This window comes from Xenopus tropicalis, chromosome 7 (genome assembly GCF_000004195.4).
Source record: "Xenopus tropicalis strain Nigerian chromosome 7, UCB_Xtro_10.0, whole genome shotgun sequence".
Lineage (NCBI taxonomy): Eukaryota > Metazoa > Chordata > Amphibia > Anura > Pipidae > Xenopus > Xenopus tropicalis.
The window spans coordinates 19,783,395-19,810,688 of NC_030683.2; the positions used below are offsets into that span (position 1 = coordinate 19,783,395).

Below are 27,294 nucleotides of genomic sequence, written 5' to 3' on the forward strand. Positions count from 1 at the left end.
GTTGGTTTTTCTAGTCCCTGCAGTCCCCATTAAGACAAGACAGTATGTAGTTGTGGTCCCCAAAATGGGTAGTAGTTTACCAGTAAGTGGGGTGGCTTTTGAATGTATAAGTGGGAGTGGCTGACCAGAGGTGTGACCTAAATTGGCCCATTTTTATATTATCTGAAGTATGTAGCAAAAAAATTTGGCAGCTTATTGGCCCCTGTCTGGCCTACTCGATATATAGCCGAAAATTGCCCAGATGTCTATTGGCAAGGTTTGATTATTCTGTTGGATCAAGGACCGGATCTGCGCATTTATGTGGCCTTCAATCCAGTGGCTTGCATAGCGTCAATTATGATCCCATCCTTTGACAATATCGCAAATGTATAAGTAACTTAAAGGGGAAGGAAAGGCTAAGTCACTTGGGGGTGCCAAAATGTTAGGCATCCCCAAGTGACTTAGATCGCTTACCTTTTACCCCGGGCTGGTGCCCCTGTACGGAGAGAACAGCACCAGCCCGGGGTAGCAGTGATCGCTTCCTCCTTCCTTTTCGCTTGCGCGCGTATGCACAGTAGAGTGAAAAGCCGAACTTAAACAACAAAGTCGGCTTTTCACTCTACTGCGCATGCGCCGGCCGACGGATTTTGCCGGCAGAAGAAAAAGGAAGGAGGAAGCGCTCACTACAAGTACCCTGGGCTGGTGCTTTTTTCTCCTAACAGGGGCACCAGCCTGGGGTACAAGGTAAGCGATCTAAGTCACTTGGGGGTGCCTAACATTTTGGCACCCCCAAGTGACTTAGCCTTTCCTTCCCCTTTAAGGGCCATGACAGACAGGGAGATTAGTTGCGCTGCAACAAATCTCGGTTATCGCGGGCGACTAATCTCCCCGCAGTGCCACCCCACTGGCTAGAATGTAAATCGCCGGTAGGATGGCATACGCGGCGCCTCGATTTGCTGAAGTCACCAAAGTTTCCTCCCAAGGGGACTTCAGCAAATCGCGGCACTGTGTATGCCATCCCACCGGCGATTTACATTCTAGCCATTGGGATGGCATTTCGGGGAGATTAGTCGCCCGCGATAACGGAGATTTGTTGCGGCTCAACTAATCTCTCCGTGTGTCAGGGCTCTGGTACACGGGGAGATTAGTCGCCCGCGGCAAAACTCCCTGCTCGCGGGCGACTAATCTCCCCGAGTTGCCTTCCCTCTGCCATCCCACCGGCGAACATGTAAGTCGCCGGCGGGATGGCAGACGCGGCGGCGCGATTTCGCGCAAATCGCCGAAAAAGACTCGCGAGTCTTTTTCGGCGATTTCCCGAAATCGCGCCGCCGCGTCTGCCATCCCGCCGGCGACTTACATGTTCGCCGGTGGGATGGCAGAGGGAAGGCAACTCGGGGAGATTAGTCGCCCGCGAGCAGGGAGTTTTGCCGCGGGCGACTAATCTCCCCGTGTACCAGAGCCCTCACGGCCCTAAGGCAAACATGCTGGAATTCTGGAAAAGACAGTTGTTGGTATAAACATAACAATATGCTCTGATATTTGGAGTTCACTGCTGAGGCTTACTGTCAGTCTGTTTATTCTGGGAACTGAGATAATAACATGCCTGACCATATCCCATATAGAAACTCTTGGGGTCAGTGGCCACAACATATTGCCTCAGTTTGGAGTTTTCCTGTGTCAGCTTTTTAGCAGCCCAGTTGTCAGCATAACTCTGTATGGGGATATCTGGATATTTATATAAACATTCTGCCTTCCAAAATGTATTCAGATGATTCTATGCTTATTCTCACGGGAGAATTTTGCAAGTTAAATATCTGCTAGTGAAAGGAATGGAAATCCAGTTGCTTCTCTTAACTGTCATTTTATTCACAGAAACATTAAAAGCTGCAGAACTGAAGCAACTCCATTATCGGGGCTGTTTTACCACTTACCTAGAAAATATCACTTATTTTGAAATATTTCAGCTGATTTAAATGAGGGGCTGCCATTACTGAGGGACTGGGACAGGTAGGTGTTTTACTAAAATACATTTATGTATTATTAGTTTGTGCTTAATATAATGCCTATAGCTCTTTGGGGCGGGTCTTCGTTATCCCTTTTAATACAGTGACATTGCTTCTTACAATATAAAATTCGTTAAAGAGCCCCACACAACACAGAAACCCCTATTATACCTATCACTGTAATCTGTTCCTTCACAAAGTATAAATAAATACCATTTTATATGCTGAAATCCAGCTGCAAAACAGTTCTTCTCTTTCTGCATCATTTGAAATCCTATCAAGGGAAGGAGGGACTAAAACACTGATGTTACAAATTGTAACAACTTCCCCACAGCTTACAGACAGCATGCAGGAACTACATAACCCACAATGCATTGCACTGTGATGTCCCTTTCCTTACTGACATTACATGTGCAGGGAATTGTGGGATTGGGAGGATGCAGGCTGAAGGCAGGCTGGGGACAGGTGACTAGTGTTACATTTTATCTGAGTCTCAAAGTAGCCAGCCAGATCAGCAGGGGAACAGGGGGCGGGGCTTAGGGAACTGTTCCAAACCATATTACATTAAAATCATGAAAAGGCAGCATATTTTTTAAGTAATGTGTATCGCAAAGTTGCTTGAAATTTGTTTACTTTTCAAAAAGCTTAATTTGTGTTTGGTCGTAGTTCCCCTTTAATTCACATCCCAGTTGGGTAGTGCTGCAGTGTGCAACATAGTGCAACTGAACCCGTTCACACCAGGACATTAAGTGGTGTTTGCGCTCAGTACATGGTTCTTTAACAGCTGAAATTCTCACGTAATTCAGTAACACAGATTTCACATCCTCGTCACCGGCTGACCTTTATGATGCAATCAGGAGGAGTGTTGTGGGCAGGGGCTGCCTGGGCCAATCCGCTTGTGCCTGACTGACAGACTAGTTGCATGTTGTGGGCTAGATGTCATGTTGCCAGAAGGTCTGATTGCAGCCAATTTAAAGCAATTGTGCGCCTTGAAAAGTCATGGACCTCAGGGGTCAGGACCTGAAAATGAGATCCGCCCCCCCCCCCCCCCAAGGCTTATACAGTATAATGCATTTAATTATTAACCTCCCTTTCTTTATAAGTAGAAATGGCACCTTATCAGCTCTAAGAAATCCTGTAACAATATATCTGGCCTTACACATTAGCATCCCCCATCTAGCAACACACACCAGCCTGTTAAAGTGGCACGAAAATGTGGAGACTGTTTGTAATTGGTCGACACAGAATGCCTAGGAACAGATGATTGCCTCACGTGATCCATTCGTTAATTCAACTTAACTTAATGTTCGTTTATGTCGGCACCAATATATGGGCTTTTGGAATCTGTAAGATGGTATTTGTTTTGACTTGGATTCCAGAGTAGATCTACAGCCATCTTAAGCCTGATGTTGAAGGGGGACCATCCTACCCCAATTTGGTCAGAGGGCAACCTGTGCCTTTCTTAGGAATGACAATATTACTGGGCTCCAGCCTAGGTTTCCGCAAAGGCCTTGGCAGGAGAATACTATGCAGCTTAGTGTTTGCTTTGGTGATCACAGCCTTGGTGGTGGCATCATACGTGCTCTCTGGAGGCAAGCAAGACCATCTCTTCCAGCCATTCCCTTCTCATTCAAAAGACTATGCCTCCAATTACAACCAGTCAGAAGACAGGAGACAGAAGCACATTGCACTTTCAGAAAATTCAGTGGTTCAATTAACTGATCGCAGGATCCCTGAGATTGAGGAGCTGAAGCAGTACGAACCACACGTGAGTAACTCCAACGGTGTGCCACAATAATGAAGTGAATTTGCCAATTGGATAATTATGTGGTGCGCTAAATAACAGATCCCTAATATGTAGCAGCAATTGGATATTATTTTAACATAATATCCATATTATAAAGCAAGGAGTTCCTAATTGGTACCCTCTAGGCACCATGTGATCTGACATGGGCACCAAAATCAAAGACTTCTGGAAATTGTGCCCTCCAGTGGACATACTTATTATAGTTTTTAAAATCCAAAAGGTAATGTCGCTTTAACTTTTTTCATGGTCCAGTTTTGGGGAGATTCACAACTTCCCATAGTCTTCAGTGCAACCCAGAAGTGTGAAATGTAAGTAAAAGGATAAATAAACCTTTAAAGGATAAGTAAACCTTTTATATGAATGTAACATTGATGAGAGTGCTATGCTAAGTACTTTCTCAATTTACATTCTTTTTTTTGACGTCAATATATTTCATGACTTTTTCAAAACGGGACTTAGTCGCCCATCACTAGTCACCACAATCCCCTTTAATCTTGGGATATTTCATGCTGCAGTAACAATACAAATGAGGTACAGCGCTGGTTCTGCACCAATCTTTTTATATATGGTCACAGAGTGACTTTTAACAGTCTTACATATTTTACATGTAACATGTATACATATATGGGACCTGTTACCCAGAATGCTCTGGACCTGAGTCCCAACAGGTAGGTTAACTTATGTATAGATAATAGTAGAAAACACGGGCCACTCCACACAGGACTTATAGCAAACAAAAATATTTATTAAAGCAAAATAAAAGAGACTGACGTTTCGGCTGGTACACCAGGTATAGGACCCATTATCCAGAATGCTCGGGACCAAGGGTATTCCAGATAAGGGGTCTTTCCATAATTTGGATCTCCATACCTTAAGTCAACTAAAAAATCAATAAAACCTTAATTAAACCCAATAGGATTTTTTTGCATCTAATAAGGATTAATTATATCTTAGTTGGGATCAAGTACAGGTACTGTTTTATTATTACAGAGAAAAGGGAATCATTTAACCATTAAATAAACCCAATAGGGCTGTTCTGCCCCCAATAAGGGGTAATTATATCTTAGTTGGGATCAAGTACAGGTACTGTTTTATTATTACAGAGAAAAGGGAATCATTTAACCATGAAATAAACCCAATAGGGCTGTTCTGCCCCCAATAAGGGGTAATTATATCTTAGTTGGGATCAAGTACAGGTACTGTTTTATTATTACAGAGAAAAGGGAATCATTTAACCATGAAATAAACCCAATAGGGCTGTTCTGCCCCCAATAAGGGGTAATTATATCTTAGTTGGGATCAAGTACAGGTACTGTTTTATTATTACAGAGAAAAGGGAATCATTTAACCATTAAATAAACCCAATAGGGCTGTTCTGCCCCAATAAGGGGTAATTATATCTTAGTTGGGATCAAGTACAGGTACTGTTTTATTATTACAGAGAAAAGGGAATCATTTAACCATTAAATAAACCCAATAGGGCTGTTCTGCCCCAATAAGGGGTAATTATATCTTAGTTGGGATCAAGTACAGGTACTGTTTTATTATTACAGAGAAAAGGGAATCATTTAACCATGAAATAAACCCAATAGGGCTGTTCTGCCCCAATAAGGGGTAATTATATCTTAGTTGGGATCAAGTACAGGTACTGTTTTATTATTACAGAGAAAAGGGAATCATTTAACCATTAAATAAACCCAATAGGGCTGTTCTGCCCCAATAAGGGGTAATTATATCTTAGTTGGGATCAAGTACAGGTACTGTTTTATTATTACAGAGAAAAAGGAAATCAGTTTTAAAATGATGAATAATTTGATTATAAAGGAGTCTATGGGAGACAGGCTTTCCGTAATTCGGAGCTTTCTGGATAACGGGTTTCTGGGATCCCATACCTGTATATATATCTTTATAGTAATGTATTTTTTCACTGTCCCTAGCTATTTGCTGTGATTCCACAAAAGTTCCTCTCCATCAGCCAAAGCCCCTGCTGGCATCAGAAATATGAGGGAAAGAAAGACCCGTACAGCGGCAATGCATATGTCCTGTATGCCAAACGCTTCCGCGCTGTCTTCGAAGAGATGCGCCAGAGCTTCTGGAAGAGGCTACAGGTTAGAGGAGACTCTCGCTACCGGTTGCGCTGCCTCCCCTATTTCTACATCATTGGGCAGCCCAAATGCGGCACCACTGATTTGTACAACCGTATGCGCCTCCATCCCAGTGTTCGATTCTCGGCCAACAAAGAACCGCAGTGGTGGACGAGGAAAAGATTTGGTATGTGCCCAGTCATGTCTTTACTAATAATAAGAGATATCCTTAGGGCTTATGTAGTAATGTTGTAGAATGTATAGGCCCTTGTATGGGGCCCACCATGGTGGCCCAATTTACTGTGTTGTTATTATTATTATTATACAAAGAGTTCTATGGAGAGCTTAAGCATGATGGAGACGAGCATCTGGCCTCCAGTTGGACAGTTCTAATGTAACCCATAGCAACCAATTAAAGATCAGCGTTCGTTACTATAACATGCTTGTTTAAATTGCTGATTGCTCACTCGGGCTTACTGCTCTGGGTCTAATTTACACCACACTACCTTATAGGCCAGGAATGCTTAACCTGCGCTTCTCCAGAGTACAGCTACAATTCCCAGCACCTCCGAGCAGCCTCTTGTTGGGTGGCGGGGTTGTAAAAAAAATAATATAATAACCCTTTCAACTGCAACAACTAATCATAATTGTGCTTTCATTAGTGCGATTGGATGGTGTCACACTAAAATAACATTTGTTTTGTGAATTTCCCCCAGAGAAGCAGGTAATGAGACGGAGGAAAGGGGATTGTGTGTTAATCCTGTTGTGTCACATTCTCATGAAGAGTACAACACAGAATGCATTTAGAAAGCCCTGTCGGGTTATACAGAGGCTCCCTCTTTGGCTAAGTAAAGGGCCACAAACACAGGTGGTGGACCTCTCGGCAACAGCCAAAAGCATCCCTCAGACTCTTACTAAAGGCTTTACTGCTCCTATAAAGCTGTGAGATTTGCTCTGGGACACACTCATATGGGGCTTTTATTGGCTGGAGCAGAAAGCAGCATGGGAAGGGATTTTATAGGGGTTCCAGAGAAGCATATTCAGAATACACATGGATTGAATTTGTGAAATTACAGCTCATACGCACAGCAGAGCATTTTCTATACATTTTCATAAATAAACCTAATCTATATCAACATGTATGTGTTGTTTAGGCGTGGGCAGCCTAAATCACTCAATATGGCACTGGCCAACAATTCCCAGAATCCACCTTGCTGTCAGACTACAGGGATGGAATCCTTTGCGTTGTATTTTCCCAACAACTCTCATTTAAAGGAACAGTAACACCAAAAAACAAAAGTGTATAAAATGAATTACAGTGTAATGCACTGTTGCCCTACACTGGTACAACTGGTGTGTTTGCCTCAGAAAGACTATTACAGTTTATATAAATAAGCTGCTGTGTATCCAGGGAACAACCATTCAAAAGAGAAAGGCACAGGCACATAGCAGATAAAACACCATTGTATTCTACAGAGCTTATCTGCTATGGAACCTGTACTTTTTTCCAACTTAAATGGCTGCCCCCATGGCTACACAGCAGGGTAATTTATATAAACTATAGCAGTCTCTTTCGGTAGCAAACACACAACCTTTACCAGTGCAGGGCAACAGGACATTATATTTTAGTTGCTTAAAAGCTATATACATTTTTGGTGTTACTGTTCCTTGATTGATAGCACTGTTGCGAGGTGTAGTTTGACTTTAAAGCAGTTTACTTGATCCTTTTTTTTAAAGGCTCACATAAAATCTGGGGGCCAGTTTTTTTACCCAGCCATTCAGTTGGAATTAATTATTTACCTTATTGTAAATACTGTCAACTATCGTTGAAAAAAAAAAAAAAATATTCTGAATACAAAGCAGTCGTTTTATTACTGGTTTTGCCCAGAAAATAGATTCTACCCTAAAGAGGCTGCAGAGGCTAAATTCCTGTTAGGGTTTCATTGCCTTTTCAGCAGTGCCGTTTTCTGAGAATGTTGGAGTGTTTTTTATCCTGATCATTTCCACTCCACTCGCCACCTAGAGGCAGATTGGTGAATCTAGTAAGAATATTTGGACTTTTGTTTTTTTTGTTTTTGTTTGTTTTGTGTGTACCCCAGCCCACTGGTGACTGTAATACAGGGGCTGGTAAGATCAGGATTGGCTGTTGGTGTAACTGTAACTTGTATATATATATATATTTGGCTGATGCTAGTGGTTTGCAGTTTGTGCAGAGATGGAGAACAGCAAGGCAGACTGCATCAGCAGCAATAGCATAGTAACAACTTAGCCCCTCAAACCTGTACAGGTATGCTAAAAATCATTAAAATATTGAATAAACCCTATAGGCCTCCAATAAGGATTAATTGTATCTTAGTTGGGATCAAGTACAGGTACTGTTTTATTATTACAGAGAAAAGGGAATCATTTAACCATTAAATAAACCCAATAGGACTGTTCTGCCCCCAATAAGGGGTAATTATATCTTAGTTGGGATCAAGTACAGGTACTGTTTTATTATTACAGAGAAAAGGGAATCATTTAACCATTAAATAAACCCAATAGGACTGTTCTGCCCCCAATAAGGGGTAATTATATCTTAGTTGGGATCAAGTACAGGTACTGTTTTATTATTACAGAGAAAAGGGAATCATTTAACCATTAAATAAACCCAATAGGACTGTTCTGCCCCCAATAAGGGGTAATTATATCTTAGTTGGGATCAAGTACAGGTACTGTTTTATTATTACAGAGAAAAGGGAATCATTTAACCATTAAATAAACCCAATAGGACTGTTCTGCCCCCAATAAGGGGTAATTATATCTTAGTTGGGATCAAGTACAAGGTACTGTTTTATTATTACAGAGAAAAAGGGAATCATTTAACCATTAAATAAACCCAATAGGGCTGTTCTGCCCCCAATAAGGGGTAATTATATCTTAGTTGGGATCAAGTACAGGTACTGTTTTATTATTACAGAGAAAAGGGAATCATTTAACCATGAAATAAACCCAATAGGACTGTTCTGCCCCCAATAAGGGGTAATTATATCTTAGTTGGGATCAAGTACAGGTACTGTTTTATTATTACAGAGAAAAGGGAATCATTTAACCATGAAATAAACCCAATAGGACTGTTCTGCCCCAATAAGGGGTAATTATATCTTAGTTGGGATCAAGTACAAGGTACTGTTTTATTATTACAGAGAAAAAGGGAATCAGTTTTAAAAAGTAGAATTATTTGCTTATAATGGAGTCTATGGGAGATGGCCTTTCCGTAATTCGGAACTTTCTGGATAACAGGTTTCTGGATAAGGGGTCCCGTACCTGTACCTACATTTTACTGTGGTGGTGCAGCAGTGCAGTTGCTCCTGATATAATGTGTTGAAGACGTGTAGATCAGAGGGGCTACAGCATTATTATCAAAGGGGCTGTTGTACAGCAGCCATTTGGCACAAATACACTGAAGTTTCACATCTAGCTTGATATCACTATCGATGTGCCATTAAACTCCATGCTTTGTAGTGAGTCAATGAAATGCTAGCTAGTGAGTTGGCTGAAATGCTAGCTCAGTAACTGGGCCCATGTCCCCTATTTATCCTATAAATATCCCATATTATTATGACCAGGGGCAGCATAATGTATGAAAAACCTGAGATCCAGACATATATTTTTAGGAGCCAGACATTTATTTATAGGAGCCAAAGGGGTGGAGTCTTTTATATATAACCCAGTCCATTTAGGAGCTGTGGGTACCCGGCTCTCTGAACTTGGTTGTGACCATTCAGTGTGGGGGGTTAATCTCCCCATTAACTGTGGAATGTTGAGTAGCAGTGTTTCCAGTCTCCCACGCTGCGGGTGCAGAATTGCCCTTTTATATTCCCGCATTGCACTGGCCCATGTTTATCCAGACATAATTGGAGCAGTTCAGGGATGGAGTGAATGCTGCATTATTATTTTGGGAAAACATTCCATAGGAATCAATGGAACATTCTCTCCTATAAATATAGAGCCACTAACAAGTGCCTTGGCCACTGCCAGGGTGAATGGCCAAGCTCTGCCTCTTTCTTCCTCTATCCAACAAACAGTGGAATGTTGTCTGGAGGTTGGAATATAGGGATAAATATCTTTCAGTGTATGAAATGTCGTTCCTTTGGGACAGGGATAAAGCAATGAATCTGCCTTGCCAACAAACAGTCAATATTCACGATGTTATTATGGCATTGGTGCTCAGCTGGGGGTATCAGAACCCGTCTCTTAGTATTTACCAAAAAAGAACGAAGCACTGATTGTGCTAAAATCCCATATTTATGCTCTTATCTTATAAAGGAATCATAAGGCTGAAAGAGGCGCTGCAGAGCCCCTTCCCAGTGGACGATTACCTGGATTTATTTGACTTGGCTGCACAAGAGATCCAGGCTCTGCACAATGAAGCCAAAGACAGAGAAGATGCCGTTACCGTCCCTCTAATTATAGGTAATTAGCCCAGCAGTGGGGATCCGCAATCAACTGAATTATTTAAAGGGGAACTCCCAACCCAAAGGGGGACTTCCAAACCAAAAATTTGTTAAAGAGCCCCCACACAACACAGAAACCCCTAATATCCCTATCACTGTAATCTGTTCCTTCACAAAGTATAAATAAATATAATTTGTATATGCTGAAATCCAGCTGCAAAACAATTCTCTTTCTGCATCATTTGAAATCCTGGCAGGGGAGGAGGGACTAAAACATTACATATTGTAACAACTTCTCCACAGCTTACAGGCAGCATGCAGGAACAACATAACCCACAATGCATTGCACTGTGATGTCCTTTCCTTATTGATATCACCTGTGCAGGGAATTGTGGGATTGGGAGGATGCAGGCTGAAGGCAGGCTGAGGACAGTTGACTACTGATACATTTTATTAGAGTCTCAAAGTAGCCAGCCAGATCAGCAGGGGAACAGGGGGCGGGGCTTAGGGAACTGTTCCAAACAATATTATTACATTAAACATCATGAAATGGCTGCATAATTTTTAATTGATGTATATTGCAAAGTTCCTTAAAATTATGTTTACTTTTCAAAAAGCTTAAGTTGTGTTTGGGTGGAGTTGCCCATTAAATCCAACCTTGCTCCAATTAGGGAATGCATCTGCTTTTATTCCCTAATATTCAATATACCGACTCCATTCATAATATCTGTTATCGGGTATGTAAAGGTGCATTTATATGGAATAATGTCCACTGCTGGGCTTCCACAAAGTAAAGTCTTTTGCCGGTTTGTGCTAGGAGAAGCCAGTGCATCCACCATGTGGGACAACAACTCTTGGATGTACGTCTATGATAACACGACCAACACAGAGCCCCCACACCTGACCCAGGACTTCATCCATGCCTTTCAGCCTAATGCCAAATTTATTGTCATGCTCCGGGACCCGGTGGAAAGGTAAGGGGTAATGGGCGGGGCCTTTCGGCAACAAGAGACATTTGAGGTTATCGTGAATAGATACAAGTTGGCATTTTCTGGAAGCCATTTTTATTTATGGGATGTTATTCCTCCAACAAACCTTTCTCTATAATATCGGCCGTTTGAGGATGGCTGCCCATGTCTCCCATTGGCTCATACAGAGAACATACTCTACCTCTTGCTTCCCTTGCCAGGTTGCCAAGCTAATGGCTGGCAAGAGAAACAGGAGGTAGGGGAGGTTCTCTATAGGTGCCAACCTTAGATACAGGCAGACAAGGTTTTCGTAGACGACACACTCAACATGATAAACATAGAATGTGACTTGGTGAAATGGAGGTGCCACGGAGAGCACTAGTTAGTATAATGTCCCAGCACCCAGCCGAGCAAGAAGGCTCTCTGATATTGCTTGTACCACCCAGGATCATTCTGTTGGGTGTCACCTGTCTGGTTGATGTCCAGGTTGGGCAGCATTCCCAGAGCAAGTAGCAAGTGTGACTCCAGAGATACCCCCTGCTGCATTTCCCCGTGAGTTTTTCCCTGTTGAGATAGGCAGGCCCAGCAGGGTAATACTGGAGACATTTTAGGGCTTTTAAATCTCCTTTCCAACTCCTTGTCCCTCTGTGATTTTCATGTAAAGTTCTAAAATAACCATGATACTACAGTCATATTATAATCCCCAGTTAATTTTGTGTGACCCTGAACCAAAGAGTAGTGCACAGTCCCTGAGGGAACCAGTGAGCATCTATGTGTGTTCTTATCCTTGGCCTTACTCACATTGTATCACTCATTTCCCCCAGGCTCTACTCTGACTACTTGTACTTTGCCATTGCCAACAAGTCAGTAGAGGAGTTCCACGACAAGGTGAATGAGTCCCTACAGATGTTCGAGAGCTGCCTGCAGATGTCTACTCTGCGTTCTTGCGCCTACAACACCACGTTAAACAACCTCCTGCCCGTACGTACAAAACAGAGACTGGTAACTGGCATACAAACCTTCTGCACTTCTCAGAATAGGGTGACCAAATCACTTGAAAATTCAGGGACATGTCTAAAAAATCCAGCTGGCATGGCTTAGATAAAGTGCTTCTTATGCTAAGAAAAGTGAGAGGAGGACCTTACTGGAGGGGCAGAAATGCATTCTGTGCTGGGGGGGGGGGGGGGGGCAGGCTGGGAAGCACGAGTTTATATGAAAGTGAAAGTGGTAAAGGAAATATTAAAGGGATGGTTTACTTTTAAAACGCTATAGAATATCAATGTCGGCATCATACTAAAATTGAATTTAAATGTGAACAACCCCTGTAAGATCACCATTAGAGAGCATTACAATAATAAGTGAAGGCATTCATTAATACCATTAAAGCAAATATGCAGTATGAAGGCTTAAGGGTCTTACAAAGGTGCTTCTTCTGCTTCCCCCTGTGGTTGATCCTTCATGGTTTCAGTCGCAGGGGAACGCAGGAAGAAGTACAGCCCTTCCTTATGGGATTGCACTCATTGGGGCTCATCCAGGGGGCTAACAGTGCATTACCTAAGGAGCCCTACAAAAGTACTGAGAGACTATTACTAGAGTATCTTTGGAGGGGATTTGCCATTAGCAAGCATCATAAGGGTACTGTTACTGTACACAGAGGGAGGTAGAAACCCTATTACTGAAAAGTGCAGTCACATCAAGTGAAAGTAGAAACTGCATTTCCCTGCAGCAACAATACCCCTCTGCCTTTTCATTGGCCCTAGGGCCAAACAATCGAATTAGCCCAATAGCCCCATAGGTGGGCATATAGAGAGATGGTCCACTCACTTGGTGTATGGCCACCTTAAGCCCCTACGCTCCAATCAGCTTTCTGGTGTGCCTGCAGCCAGAGCCACTGTATTTTTTGCACCAAAACGAGTGAGTATGCATTTCAGCACCGTGGCTCCTGATGCATGCACGTGGAAGGGCTGTTCGAAGCATGGACTCGGCCCCACGTGGCCCTTAATCAGACAGATAGGCTGTGATGAATGAAAAGGCAAAGGGGTATTGTTGCTACAGGGAAATGCAATGTATAGGTCCGGCCAATCAGTAACTGATGTGTTTGCTGTGCTGTATTCTGTGCAGGTGAGGCTACAAGTGGGGCTCTACGTGGTGTTCTTGTGGGACTGGCTCTCACTCTACAACATGGAACAGTTCCTCGTTCTTAGACTGGAAGATTACTCCCTTAGGGTCTTGCACAGCATGAGGCGGGTCTTCAGCTTCCTGGAACTGGGTATGTGCAGATTGGGCTATGTGTCTATTTGGGGGCGCAGGCGTGTCAGTTATTATATCATAAGTAAACCTTTAAAATAAGTAAAATTGATGAGAGTGCTATTCTAAGTACGTTTACAATTTACATTCATTATGTTTTTTTAATTCCATGATATTAAGGGTTAAAAGTACTGTTAATATGAATGTATTTTGTTACAACTGCGCCACCTGCTGGTCACTTTCCCAACATGAAGTGGTCGAGGAAGTAGTCAGGAGAAAGAAAGAGGGCGGGGCTGATGTTCTTCTGGTTAGGAAAGACATTAGAAACCTCATATAACTTTTCTCACATCTTTCCTAACCAGAAGAACATCAGCCCCACCCTCTTCCTTTCTCCTGACTACTTCCTCGACTACTTTTAACGCTTAATAACTTAGAATTCAAAAAATAATAATAAATGTAAAATACAAAAGTGCTTAGAATAGCACTCTCATCAATTTTACATAAGCCATTTTGCAGGATACTTTATTTTTTCTGTAGTGGTTTTAAAACACATGAGCTTGTGCTCTGCCGCTGGGGTTGCATTTAACCCTTTTAAAGCTATTTTATTTTTTGTGCAGCTTATTCACTGGGGTGACATTGCCAGCAGGCAGGGGGTTAATGATAAGTTGGAAGCCGCTGTACATTCTCAGCACTCTTCCCCCGGTCACTTTGTGGCTGTACTTACAGCTGTGGGAAGAATCCACATCCGCCTTTTTTCTGACTTTTCTTATTGGAGAAGATGGGTATCGCCACCCCTGGGCTGCCGGCACAGCTGCTGCGCCAAAACCAGTGAAAAACCTGCATGAAATGCAAAAGAAGTTTCTTTTACTTTCCCAACTACAAATGCAGTCCCACTAAAGTGGACTTATCCGTATTGATGCTATTTATTAGCTACTGGTGTCTAAAAGCGCCCTTCATATTTATCAAAAAGTGCAATTAGAGCTTTCTGCAGAATATAATTCCGCCACTCTCTGCTCATTCTATGTGGTTTTCCAAGGAGTATTTATCAAATAGTGAATACTAACTGCCTCCCATTGATAAAGGAACAGAGAGTAGCGGAACTGTGGCCAACTGTAACTTCCAACTTCCAGGGCAACAGTGACAATGTGGTTTATTTTCTAACAAAGAGCAAATGCACATTTGCCCGGTGTTAGTAAATGAGCTGGACTGTGGTTTAGCCCAATTAAAATGATATACACTAATGCTTTATACAGGCAAGATAATCAGGGTTATAGTCAAATCAGAAAGCTATTTCCTTTGATTGTCCCCATCAGTTAATGCATGGGTTTATCAGCCAAGTCACAATGATATAGGCCACGCCTCTGCGTAGGGAATGATCCCCCAAGTGAGTGGCTGTAGGTGAGTTATGTGCAATGTATAATGAAACCTTCCCTCCCCTCCAAGCTCTAAGCTAAATAATTTATGAGAAATTTGTTACACTGGGAGGGAGAATCTGGCTAAATATCCCCCTTCTTGCACAGTTACTCTGGAAACCATGCAGTCTGTTTTATCTAGCCAGTAGGGTGTGTGCACTGAGCACAGGCACAAATTAACCCTTTAATACCATAAGGCGACCTATGAGAGCACTCTGTAGCCTTTGCTGTCCCTATTTGCTAACATTTAGTTGAATAGTACAAAGGGCCATTTGAACCCTGCTGTGCTATGACTGACCGCCCTATTCACTATAAGCTGTTGGTATCTAGCTGTTTGGAAATTTCCTGACCTGCGTTTGACCATGATCCGCCCCTTTGAGCGTAGTTCAGCTACAGCTGGAGCCAACTGCAGACCTAGACAGACATTCTGCAAACTCTGCCAAATTCCATAGGGACTGCTGTTGGCTGCCATAGACTGATGCTTTGGTCTGTGCAGGGGCTTAAAATGCCAAGGCCTGTTGGTCCAGACAAGGCCTATCAGTCTGCATTGGGCACTGACCTGCACTAACTCTGGAATACAATTATGTTTCAGAGCCCTTGAGGGAAGAGCAGGAGGCCACAATAACACAAAGTCCAGCGTCCAACAGCCGTCGCCCTGAAGACTGCAGCCTCGGGCCCATGTACCCTCAAACCAAACAGCTTCTTAGGAATTTTTACCGTCCCTACAACCAGAGACTGTCTCAGCTATTAAGAGATGATGCTTTTTTATGGGAGGCACAATCCGGCATCTGAGATATCAGCAGCCAGCCGCCAAACTCATCCTCGCATGATGAATTGCACTGAGTGCTGGTGCTGCCATCTAGTGGCTAACTGCTGGAAAAGCCAAGAGCCAACATTGCGGAGTGATTTCCAGCCAAACAGCAGCCAAGATATATTTACTGTCACCTACTGATCTAAGTGGGAAACAGAAGCCAAAAGGGGATATAAGCAACTGTAGTGCAGAACAGAGCGGCGGCCAAGGAAGGGCAGGCAGCGCAGAGTTTTCTGGCTGAGAGATTGCTGTATTGCAGTGCCCAGAGAAGGGACGTGTTCTGCAGCCCCAGTTAGTAATATGTATTCTGAATTAGGGACAGGAAGGCAGTCCTCAGAAGAGAAGGAAGCACTACTTTTCTTAAAGGGTTATAGTTGCATGGAACTGCTTGCCAGGAGGGGCAGTAGGGGCTTAAAAGGTGGCTCAAGTCAGCTGTGCAAGTTTTTAAACTATACCCCCAGAATGAATACTTTACCAACAGACAGTTTATATTATGTTAAGTGGCCTATTAAAGAATCTCGCCAAACTGGAATATATATATCAGTAAATATTGCCCTTTTACATCCTTTCCCTTGAGCCGCCATTTAGTGATGGACTGTGTGTTCCCTCAGAGATCAGCTGACAGGAAGTAATGCAGCTCTAACTGTAACAGGAAGTAGTGTGGAAGTAAAAGGCAGAACTCTGCCCATTCATTGGCTGATGGGGCCTAGCATGTATGTGTGCCTTGGCTTGTTTGTGTGCACTGTGAATCCAAGGGGGCGCACATACTACTAAAAAAGTATATTTATATGAAAATGGTTTATTTAGATAATTCAGGGCTTTGCATATGAGCTTGTTTATTCAGTATATTTGTATAGAGACCTACATTGTTTTAGGGTATAGTTTTCCATTAATGGGCATGCTCAATGCAACGACTGGTTCTCTTCTGCCATTAAATTGTGCTCTGTGCTGCTCCCTAAGCTGCATATGAAGTGTGAAATTTAAACTAAAGGGCAAACTTATCATAAAAAATTGATCTTCAGATTAATATTTTTTGTAGATAGCTATCAATTTTTCTTGATTCTTTACACCAATGAATTTGCTCGGTTTTGCGGTGTGTGTTTGACTGGGAAATCTTTCCGTCAGTCTATGGGAACACTGTGCAATTTACAGAAAAAAAATGCTGCCTCCTTCACCCTCAAGGCAAATGCATTAATATTCCCCCCACCTTTGATGCTTCCACATATTGTTGTGTTACAGCCTGGAAGTAAAATGGACTTAATTGGGATTTTTAACTTTTTTATTTAACAACATACTTAAAGGAAAACTAAAGCTTAACAAAGAAGTAGGATAGAAATGCCCAAGGCCCCCACAGCCCTTGGAAGATCTGTGCCCCCAAAGATGCCCCCAGTAGCCACTAACTCACTCTATACTGTATATATAGAATATAAATAGCACACTATACTGTATATATAGAATATAAATGGCACACTATCCTGTATATATACAATATAAATGGCACACTATACTGTATATACAGAATATAAATGGCACACTATACTGTATATACAGAATATAAATGGCACACTATACTGTATATACAGAATATAAATGGCACACTATACTGTATATACAGAATATAAATGGCACACTATACTGTATATATAGAATATAAATGGCACACTATACTGTATATATAGAATATAAATGGCACACTATACTGTATATATAGAATATAAATGGCACACTATACTGTATATACAGAATATAAATGGCACAATATACTGTATATACAGAATATAAATGGCACACTATACTGTATATACAGAATATAAATGGCACTATATACTGTATATATAGAATATAAATGGCACACTATACTGTATATATAGAATATAAATGGCACACTATACTGTATATATAGAATATAAATGGCACACTATACTGTATATATAGAATATAAATGGCACTATATACTGTATATATAGAATATAAATGGCACACTATACTGTATATATAGAATATAAATGGCACACTATACTGTATATATAGAATATAAATGGCAGAATATACTGTATATATAGAATATAAATGGCACAATATACTGTATATATAGAATATAAATGGCACACTATACTGTATATATAGAATATAAATGGCACTATATACTGTATATATAGAATATAAATGGCACACTATACTGTATATATAGAATATAAATGTCACACTATACTGTATATACAGAATATAAATGTGTTATATTGTAATGCTACAATATATGGCTTAAACCAGGGCAATTGCCAGAATATACCGTTTTAGCTTGGTCTTGGTAGCTTCGTGCTGCAGTTATAGTTGTTGGAAGCTCAGATCACACATTCCTAAGGGAGGGGGGAGTGAGTTCTTATGTATTCTTATGGGAGGGGGGAGCAGAAGAAGGGAGGGATAGGAGAGAACTGAGCAGACTGATGCCCCAAACCTGAAGGAGCCCTAAAAGAGAAGAAGAATCCTGTATTTCTTTTGACAGAGGACTCAGTGCAGCGTTACTGTGAGTGCTTATGGCTGTATTTACATAGACCTTTCTGATAAAGCTTACTTAGTTTTTACCTTTCCTTCTCTTTTAAGATGGGGAGCTGGGGGACAACTTGAAGGCCTAGATTATTACTGCTGTAGGGTTCCTAAACCTCTGGGCTTGTACAGTAAGTTCAGTATATAAAATACAGCATTTCTAGCCATATTCAGGCTTTTGTTGTCTTTTAAGCACAGTGCAAATCTGCCATTAGAGAAACACCTAAAAAACACTCGCCACTGATTCAGATGACTGGTGGTTTTTTTTAAATAAGTTGTAAAAATTGATGAGAGTGCCGTTCTAAACACTTTTGTAATTTACAATCATTTATTTTTCTTGAATTCCAAAATAATAAGGGTTAAAAGTGCTGTTAATATGAATACATTGTGTTATAACAGCGCCACCTGCTGGTCACTTTCCCAACATGAAGTAATTAAAGATGTTGCTGAACTGGAGAAGAAAGAGGGCGGGGCTGATGTTCATCTGGTTAGGGAAGACATTAGAAACCTCAGATAACTTTTCTTATGTCTTTCCTAACTAAAAGAACATCAGCCCCGCCCTCATTGTTTCTTCGGCAAATTCCATCAACTGCTTCATGTTCGGAAAGTGACCAGCAGGTGGCGCTGTTGTAACAAAATGCTTTCATATTAACAGTACTTTTAACCCTTAATATCTCGTAATAATAAAAAAAAATGAATTTAATTTAATGAATGAAAATTGCATAAGTGCTTAGAATAGCACTCTCATCAATTATCCTTTAACGACCCAGTCTTGTATCAATGCTTGCGCCAGCGCACACTCGGACTCACACACTGGCAACAATACCCAAGCAACTGGCATTGAGTGTTCCACTCTCAGGCACAACCCTGGTCTCCATCCATCTGAGAATCTGTGGCCTCCTTTGAACATTGAGGTGAACAAGTGTCATGTGACCAACCCAGATACCATGGAGACAAGCGTACAGTGCTGGTATATACCCCCCCCCAGCTACAGGCGGTTCTACCGAGTATTTGCAACCAACAAATGGTTTATTTATTTATGGTTTATATATTTTATAACTATTTTACCCCCTACATTTGCTGTGTTACTTCTCCTTTATGTATGTTACAAAATCCCAGTGAAATCCATTTTAATTGCAGGCTGTTAAACGAAATATTTGGGAATGGGGGTGGGCGTTACCTGTACATACCTAAAAAAAAAACATGATCTCACCCATAAAATTTGCTAAGAAAAAAAGAAGAATTTTCTAGTTTTGATAAATCGGCCCCTAAATGCAATGTCACAGAATGTTATTTTTTAATAAATCTAATTTAAATGTAATTTCTGTGGGTGTTTTTTTTCCTTTCCCTCCCCATTATTCCCAGTTAGTAAAGCCGCGGCAATGAGATGCAGTTGGAAGATTTCCAAACCTTTGCTTTCCCGTGTCCTTATTGGCTGTAACAGGAAGCTGCCCTTGTGACATAGCCCCTACTACTTCGTCCTGCTGGAAGGATCCACTGGTGCAAGCAGGGGGTCAGTGACCCCCTCAGCTGGGTGGGAATCAGAGATTACTTCAGGGCCGGCCAAGAGGAGCTATAGAGCTAAATGTCTTGGCTATGATTCATTTAAAAACAAAAAAAAACCCCAACATCAGTTAGAAAAATGTCAGCTGTTTACTTTCAGACATTTGTTTGAAGGTGAACATCCCGTTTACAGATACGCACGTACAATTGTGTGGCGACCAGCGTTTTGCTGCAAACCCCTAAATGCCCACAAGATGTCGCTACATGCATTCAGATAAAGGCGACTGAAACAAGCAGCCACTCAATTTCAGGAAATCTCAGGGTGCAGTCTAGTGTTGTGTTGCTTGTCCCAGTACATGTGACACTTGGCTCTGTGAGCTTTAGAAACAGGAGCCCATCCGGCTCCCTCCTTGGCTACTGCCTGCTCTGCCCTGTGATCACTCTTGTGGTTTGACTTGGTCCGCTCCAAAATAGGTGTTAAATATATATGATTTCTTGGTTCAACCAAGCCACTTGCACCCACATTTTCATAACCACATTCAGTAAACCAGTGCAATATCGTTGAAAGCAGGGCTTTCATAGTGGGAGAAAGCAGGGGGAACAAGACTTGCTTACAAGCAGATTCCCATGTAGTGCTAGTCGGTAGCTTTAAAACAATGCGCAGTGTAGCCACACACAGGGAACCCTATAATTACCATGTGTCCTGTGCATCCATAACTTACCCTTCCACATGCATTCATAACTGACCCTCCTTGGCGTAAATATCGGGCACTGGGGGTGCCACTGTGTGAGGGATGCTCTTCAATGGGATCTTCCAATACTGCCTTTTCTAACAAATTAGAGCTTTGCTGCCTGCCAACCGCTACAGAGGGGGGCCCAGTTTACACCAGGGCCCATACGCATCTCTACGCCCAGCTAGTTAGAATGGCCTTCACTAGATTTTTATCCTTTTTTGGTGCCAGTTTAGTCATTGGATCAAAGGGATAACCAACTTTATATGCAGCTCCCCCTTTAAGAAATAACCAATAACATCTCTTCCTTTCTTCAAGCAGCTGCATTTGTGTCCTGTGCGCCATTTCTCTGGCCTAGATCCTATTAGCGGGGGAGAGGGGGTATTGGCCCTACAGCCTCCCAGTATCAGAGGGGTCCCTTGGGGGGAAACAATTGCAGAATACAGTAGAACCCTGATTATATGTACCTGGATTTTCCATTTTTTAGAATTGATGCCATACAGGCAAGTGGTACAGTACCTAACAGATTATTACATTTTCTTGGCATTTACGGGATTTGACCTTTTTCAGCAGGATTCGGCCAAATCTCTGCTCCTGCTCAAACCGAATCAGAATCCTGAAAATCACTTGACTTTTTGTTACATAAACACAGAAGTTGAACATACATAATGTACATACTTAAATCGGTTCGGTATTCGGCCAAATCCTTTATGATGGATTCGTGGTTTGCCCAAATCTGAAAATAGTGGATTTGGTGCATCCCTAATTTTGACACCATCCCCCGGGAAACAAAATCTGGGTTCCACTCTATATTGTATAAGGCTAATAATGTTATAATTTGCTTTCTCTCCACTAATATAAAAACATCACTACTGCATAATGCCACCCTTCATCTGTAAGCAGTGACATCCATGGCATGTAGCAATCCCAGTGCATATGGGGTGAATTTCAGCCCAAAATGCTGAGCCTAGGAAGCCTTTTATTTATCAGCATGTTATGTTATTGTGGTTCGAGTCAGATCAGGCAGATACCCCACCACCCCCCGGTGCATTTACTCTTTGCTTGTTTGCTATAAAGTTTTGGCACGAGTTTAAAGAGATATTTTCCATCTGCGCTTCTCTAAGAAATGGATGTCCCTCCTGGCATGGCAGCTAATTCCCTGAAAGCATCAGATGCTGTGGGAGAGATGAAAGGACCCGAGACGCCAGATGAGATTGTGCCGAGGTGGCTCTCTCTCTTTGCAACTTTGATGTTCCTTCTATAAAGAAAGCAGCGTTACATCACTGAGTACTCGGGATGAGAAGAACTCAGAATGTCTCACTGAGAGGCTGCTGTGTGCTCCATCTGCTCCGCCAGCCCAAGCAGTTTGTAGCTTTTGCCAATAGGGCCTAAAAGCAGCCTATTAAATATGTTGTAAATGTCAGCTCTTCTCATGGACAAGAGAGTGGGTGGCATGTATTCCTTGGCATGGTTACGATAGAGCATGGTAGGGCTCAGCTCAAGAATATGTGACATGGCAAGGATGTAATGAGGGACTCGGCAAATGTCCAATTGGTGGGCTGTGATTGGATATGGATCATGGTTTGTGTCAGATAGTCATGCTACTAGGTGGCCTCTCATGTTCTGCACCTGATATTATCAGTAAATCTGACCCACACACCTGGCCCCTCCAGAGTGAGAGAGGAAATCTTTTCGGATAAGGAATGCATTGGCTGCTGATCCAGTCCTCTCCCTACAGGGCTGCACAATGATCCGATAGTTGGCTCAGGGCCAAAAGGATCGCATTAGCTTGATGGGGCCCTCCCAACAAAATACTGTGAAGCCTTTCCCTTGTCCAAGTCCTAACGCTGCTGCACACCTGGTCATATTTGCCAAACTGTGGCAGCAACGGCTTTTACACTGACCCCAACCTGAAACTTTAGTACTTTACCCCTAATCACAGTTTCAAAATCACAACACCAAGACTTCTGGGAACCCAACTTGGCACTCGAACAGTACGAAAAGCAGTTATCCTTATTTTTTTAGGGGTCACCCCTAGTTAGCTGATCACAAAAAAGGCAGGGCCTACCCAAAATGGGTGGGATTTCCAGTTGACTGGTGGTGCATCTGGATCCTCAATATCAATACTTAAATGTCAGTCACCTTTGGGGCACCTTGAAAGTCCCACTTTGGGCCAGCCCAGCAGTGATAGACCTTTCCATGCAACAACCAGACCCTTCAGGAATGATCAGATGAGATGTCCCCTGCAGTTGGTCATACTGGATGCTTTCACAGGATCACAGACATTGCTCTGCTCAGGCCACCCTGTAACCAGTCTACAATGGGCCTTCTAGCCAGTTGCTTATTTGCCTGCTCTCTGGGCTGCACCAGTGGGCTCTCAATCTTCCCTAGGCAAGTGGCAAAAATCAACATGGTGGCAAACATGGGAATGGAAGGCTGGGACCAACCACCACATGATATAGAACTGCCCGGGGGAAAGTGGGGTTGTTGTTCTGTTTTATATAATATCAGTACTAATGCTACATATTGTTTTTTTTTACTGCAGAACTATAATTAAATATTGAATTTTGTTTGTCGGTTCTTCTGTATCTTAAGTGATTTTCCTGGTGTGTTTCCTTTGCTCAAACAAAAAAGGAAAGTGCAAGAGATAGAGAGTAGGATCCAGGGTTCCCATGAGGATGAGGTTTATGGCAAACACTCCCTGCTCCCTGAGTCTCCTGGCTTGGGACCCAGACTTCCCAGCTGATAAGCACTGCTGGACGGGAAGATCAGTCCTGATCAAGGAGAATCCGGCTATAAATCCTCCAACAGCCGCTGATTCTCCCCACCCAAATAGGAAATTAGTAGCGCACGCGGGAGGACTCCCTAGAGCCGCTGGCAAGCAGAACTGCCAGTAAAATCCTGCTTTAATTATGTGGTTATTCCCTTCCTCTCAGGAAACTGATGATTTTTTTCATCAACTTTTAAAAGCTGATTAAGATTTAGTAACACAGAGTAAGTAAAGGGAAAATTCACCCTTATATATTTTTTAGTATAATGCAGGCCTGATATGGACAACCTACAGCCTTTTGGACATCGTTGCACTACAACTTTCAGCCTGTAGCTGTCAGTGGGTTGTTTGTTGGTGATACTGATACCATATTTCGCTGTTTGAACAGTGAAATACAGTTATATATAACCCTGCCATAGGGAAAGTCAAAATATCTAACTACATGATACAAGTGAGAGTCCTTAGTTGTGTGTAGGAAGCTATGAATGGATGCTGGGTAATGAAAGGGACACTCAAAAGTTGCAGCAACTTCCTGGTCTGACCCATTACCTCTAGTCCTGCTGTTGGGCCAGCTGTGGGGCCGGTAAAAAGGATGCTTAATGCCAATGTTATTAAAAGAGAAAAAGGCAAAAATATATGAAGGCCGGTATCTTTTTCCAGAAAAGGTGGCAACCTTAGGAATGACACAGCAATGTGCTGGAAGGGAACCCGTTTGGTGCTGGTGGCACGTATGGGACAAGCTGAGTGGGTTCAGAGTGGATTCAGTCTGGCCAATACACGAGCAGCCAGTGAAAGAGTTTCCGTGGCACAGCACAGTCAGTGTCGGACTGGCCCACCAGGATACCAGGAAAACTCCCACGTGTCAGTGGGCCCTCCTACTCACCCAACCATTTTCCAGAAATAATGGAGGAAAGAAAAGATAATAGTATGTAAAAAGAGGTAATTAAGAGACTAAAGAAAGTGAGTGAACAGGGAAGGGGAGAGTGGGCCTAGGGTCTAACACTGAGCACAGTCAATAGGCAGGGAATATTCCTGACCCAGATTAGATAGAATACAAATCACTGATATGAATTATCAGCCTTTTTTATTGCCACATGCAGAATTCTCCACAATTTGCAGGAACTATTTTCTCACTGCATAAACATTGTATTGTAACCCCCCCCCCCCCCAAGTAGATGCTATTAGTAGCTCCATGTGTCTTCACCCTAAAGCAAATGCCCAGATACACACAGAGTGAGCATAGGGTTGATGGGTCAGTAAAAGCATGCTTGGGGGGTTAGTTGCCAGTTTCACACAAGTAATATTGTTTTGCCAGGACAAGAGTGTTCTGTCAAGTCAGTGCTGTGACTGCTTTACACTACAATAAAAAAACTACACAAGAAAAGGCTTAATCAATAGGGGGAGGGTATTCATTTGTCAGGCACCCCCAGTAATTTTAACTGCTAACCTTCAGACCCCAGGCCAGCACTCCTCTTTGCTGCAAAACTCACTGATCCACGGTAAAATTCGAGTAAGCACTGCGTCACCATTTTGCTTCCTAAGTTCCCTAGGGTGGCCCTGGGCCATGCACATACTCAGTAGAGGAAAAGTTTGTCTGTTACCGTGTGTATATATAATGTACTCTACTGCACATAAGCACAGGGCAGCTGCAAGGGGTCAGGAGGCAAGATGGCGGTGTTGCGCTTAGTTGAAGTAACTCAAGCTGGTATGTTTTTCTGCAGTTAATAGTGCCAGCCTGGGGTTTGAGGTTAGTGATTGGCACCCCTTTAGTGATAAACCCTTTTTTTCTTTAATGTAAAATCACTTGCATTTTATATATGTTTTTTGATTTTATTATTAGGTTTTTACACTGCTAACCTCATAAATGTGTAACCCGAGCACCCCTGCTGTTCAGCCTCGGATCAACGATATGCCCACCTTGAGGTGCCAGCAGCTGGGGGAGCTATGATAGCTTAGCCCTGTGCTTCCAACCATGAGCTACAGGTTTCCAGTAGGTGAATGGGGCAGGCATGGGGCAGTACAATGGGTTCTCTATCTGTAGAAAGAGTGGTGGGGGGGATAAAAATCAAAACTGAGCTCTGAATTATTTCCAAAGTGGGCTTAATGCTGGCTAAGCCTGGCAGGCTGGAGTCCCGCCTGTGATTGAAACAACATGTGCGGCTCGCACAAAGCTCTCCAGAAAGCCTTTTTTCCATTATAAAGAGCACTGCACATCCGCTGTGCCGGATTCCTCTATAAGAAATATTACTACTGTTCCCAATTAATGCACGAGGTTCCCATTTACTCGTGTAAATGGGACATTTGGCACCTAAGGACCAGTTTCCTATGTTGCTTGTCAGGTTTCCATTCTGAAAGTGTGAAATTAATTAACTGTATCATAAATGATATATGGGCAAGAGGCAGGGTACTGGGCCCGCTGGCATTCCCTTTGCTCCAGGACTGGATAAACCAGTAACTCCTTCATGGCCTCCAACAGCAATACTGCAAGTTGGGCAATTAGGGATGTATTTAGAGGTAGCTACAAACAGCAAAGGGGGGGGGGAGTAATTTACAAGCAATGTTCCCCATTAATAAGGGAGGGTGGATAAGAGTACAAGAATCATTAACATACCACTAAAAAGCCTGAAGACAGGGCATTCTGCAAAAACACTTTCCATATGGCGGCCAGCAGCTGAAATTGACTTCCCAGCACTTATTATTGATGATGATAAAATATGCTTAACATGGGGTATGTGTAGATTTCTATTCATTAGTGCATTCAATGTAAGTTTGCCTTCGAGACAGTGTGCAAAGTGCCTGAATTACTGGACTTTCAATCAAGTTCGAGGAGCAAAGTGCAGCATTCATTGGGACACAAGTGTTTGTAAGATGAGTATTAAGGGGTGCACTCTTGCTGGGCTCTGCGGGGCTCCAAATGCACCTACCACTCCTAGGGGCTGATTCTAGCCCTTGTACCCCTTGTTGAATGGCACTCTAGAAAGTGGCACGCATGTGAATGGCCATGGACTAGTCCTTATGGGTGCACCTTTTCCCATCGAATCAATTGTCCACTTTGTGTAGTAGACTTAACCACAAGGAATAGTCGATATAGGCAGTTGGTTGAACCCTAGTGGTGCACAGATCATTTTCTCAAGAAGTCATACCTCCTAGTTGTGCCTATTAAGGTGAGACAGTTCCAACTCACAGACATGAAAACATCCCAGACTGGGCTAATGGAAGATGAGGGGTGATTGGGTGTAACTAGGCACAGCAGTGTGCATTGGGGCATAGGGTTATGGGAATGAAGCCAGATTTGTGATGTTCTCATTACCCCATGCTTCACTGCTAAATGGATGGCTTCATGGACTGAAGGAGATAGTCAAACACCCCCTGCCATGCCCTCTCCAATCCCTAGAGAAACAGTATAAAACTACATAAAAAGAGATAAATAAATAAAAATAGTATAAAACATGATATTCCAATGCATTTGAACTTCAAGAACAGCAGGATAAGATCAAGGCCTGCCAAGACAAGAGAAGCTCCAAGCAAGAATTGTGCACAGGGCTTGCACAATATACAAAGTCCAGGAGGAAGATTTTTAGAGCACTTATTTAAACATAACTTTAATTAAATAAAAGGTTACACCGCTGAGAGGATTTATCTGGATTAGAAATACTTCATTTGCCTATAAGTATACTAATCTAGGACACTGACACATAGGTTGTTGGTTCTGGTTATCTGTTTCATAAATGCAATCGGTTGTTTCTAAGAGAGTGTTAGTTGCACACCCCTGCAGTGTCTACATACAAAGCCTCTGAATTGTTAATTGATAGGTCAGGCCCAGACTGGCAATCTGTGGGTTCTGGCAAATGCCAGAGGGGCTGCTGTAAGGTGCCATAGATAGTCACTATTTATTAGGCTGGTGGGGGGCTGTTTTGGGCCCCCCCTTGGATTGCCAGGGCCAATTTTGAATCTCAGTTCAAGCCTAGGATATGGAAGTGTAGGTTCCCATTTTCCATG

At 42.5% G+C, this 27,294-nt stretch overlaps 1 protein-coding gene across 1 annotated transcript; it reads left to right on the forward strand.

Annotated features, from left to right (window-relative positions):
* The first annotated feature begins 3,185 nt into the window (after window positions 1-3,185).
* Window positions 3,186-16,264, forward strand: chst15 (carbohydrate (N-acetylgalactosamine 4-sulfate 6-O) sulfotransferase 15). The gene is made up of 7 exons (XM_031906284.1): window positions 3,186-3,750; window positions 5,727-6,060; window positions 10,182-10,328; window positions 11,127-11,283; window positions 12,102-12,258; window positions 13,399-13,546; window positions 15,529-16,264. Exons 1-7 carry the CDS (start codon window positions 3,451-3,453, stop codon window positions 15,726-15,728), a joined length of 1,443 nt encoding a protein of 480 aa, XP_031762144.1. The 5' UTR covers window positions 3,186-3,450; the 3' UTR covers window positions 15,729-16,264.
* Window positions 16,265-27,294: the final 11,030 nt, after the last annotated feature.

What these genes read in the sequence shown, in the direction of transcription:
- chst15 (XM_031906284.1), top strand. Translation starts at nt 3,451, where the DNA reads ATGACAATATTACTGGGCTCCAGCCTAGGTTTCCGCAAAGGCCTTGGC. An exon ending in GTGGACGAGGAAAAGATTTG is followed by an intron (nt 6,061 to 10,181) that starts GTATGTGCCCAG and finishes TATCTTATAAAG; the next exon opens with GAATCATAAGGCTGAAAGAG. An exon ending in CGTTAAACAACCTCCTGCCC is followed by an intron (nt 12,259 to 13,398) that starts GTACGTACAAAA and finishes TATTCTGTGCAG; the next exon opens with GTGAGGCTACAAGTGGGGCT.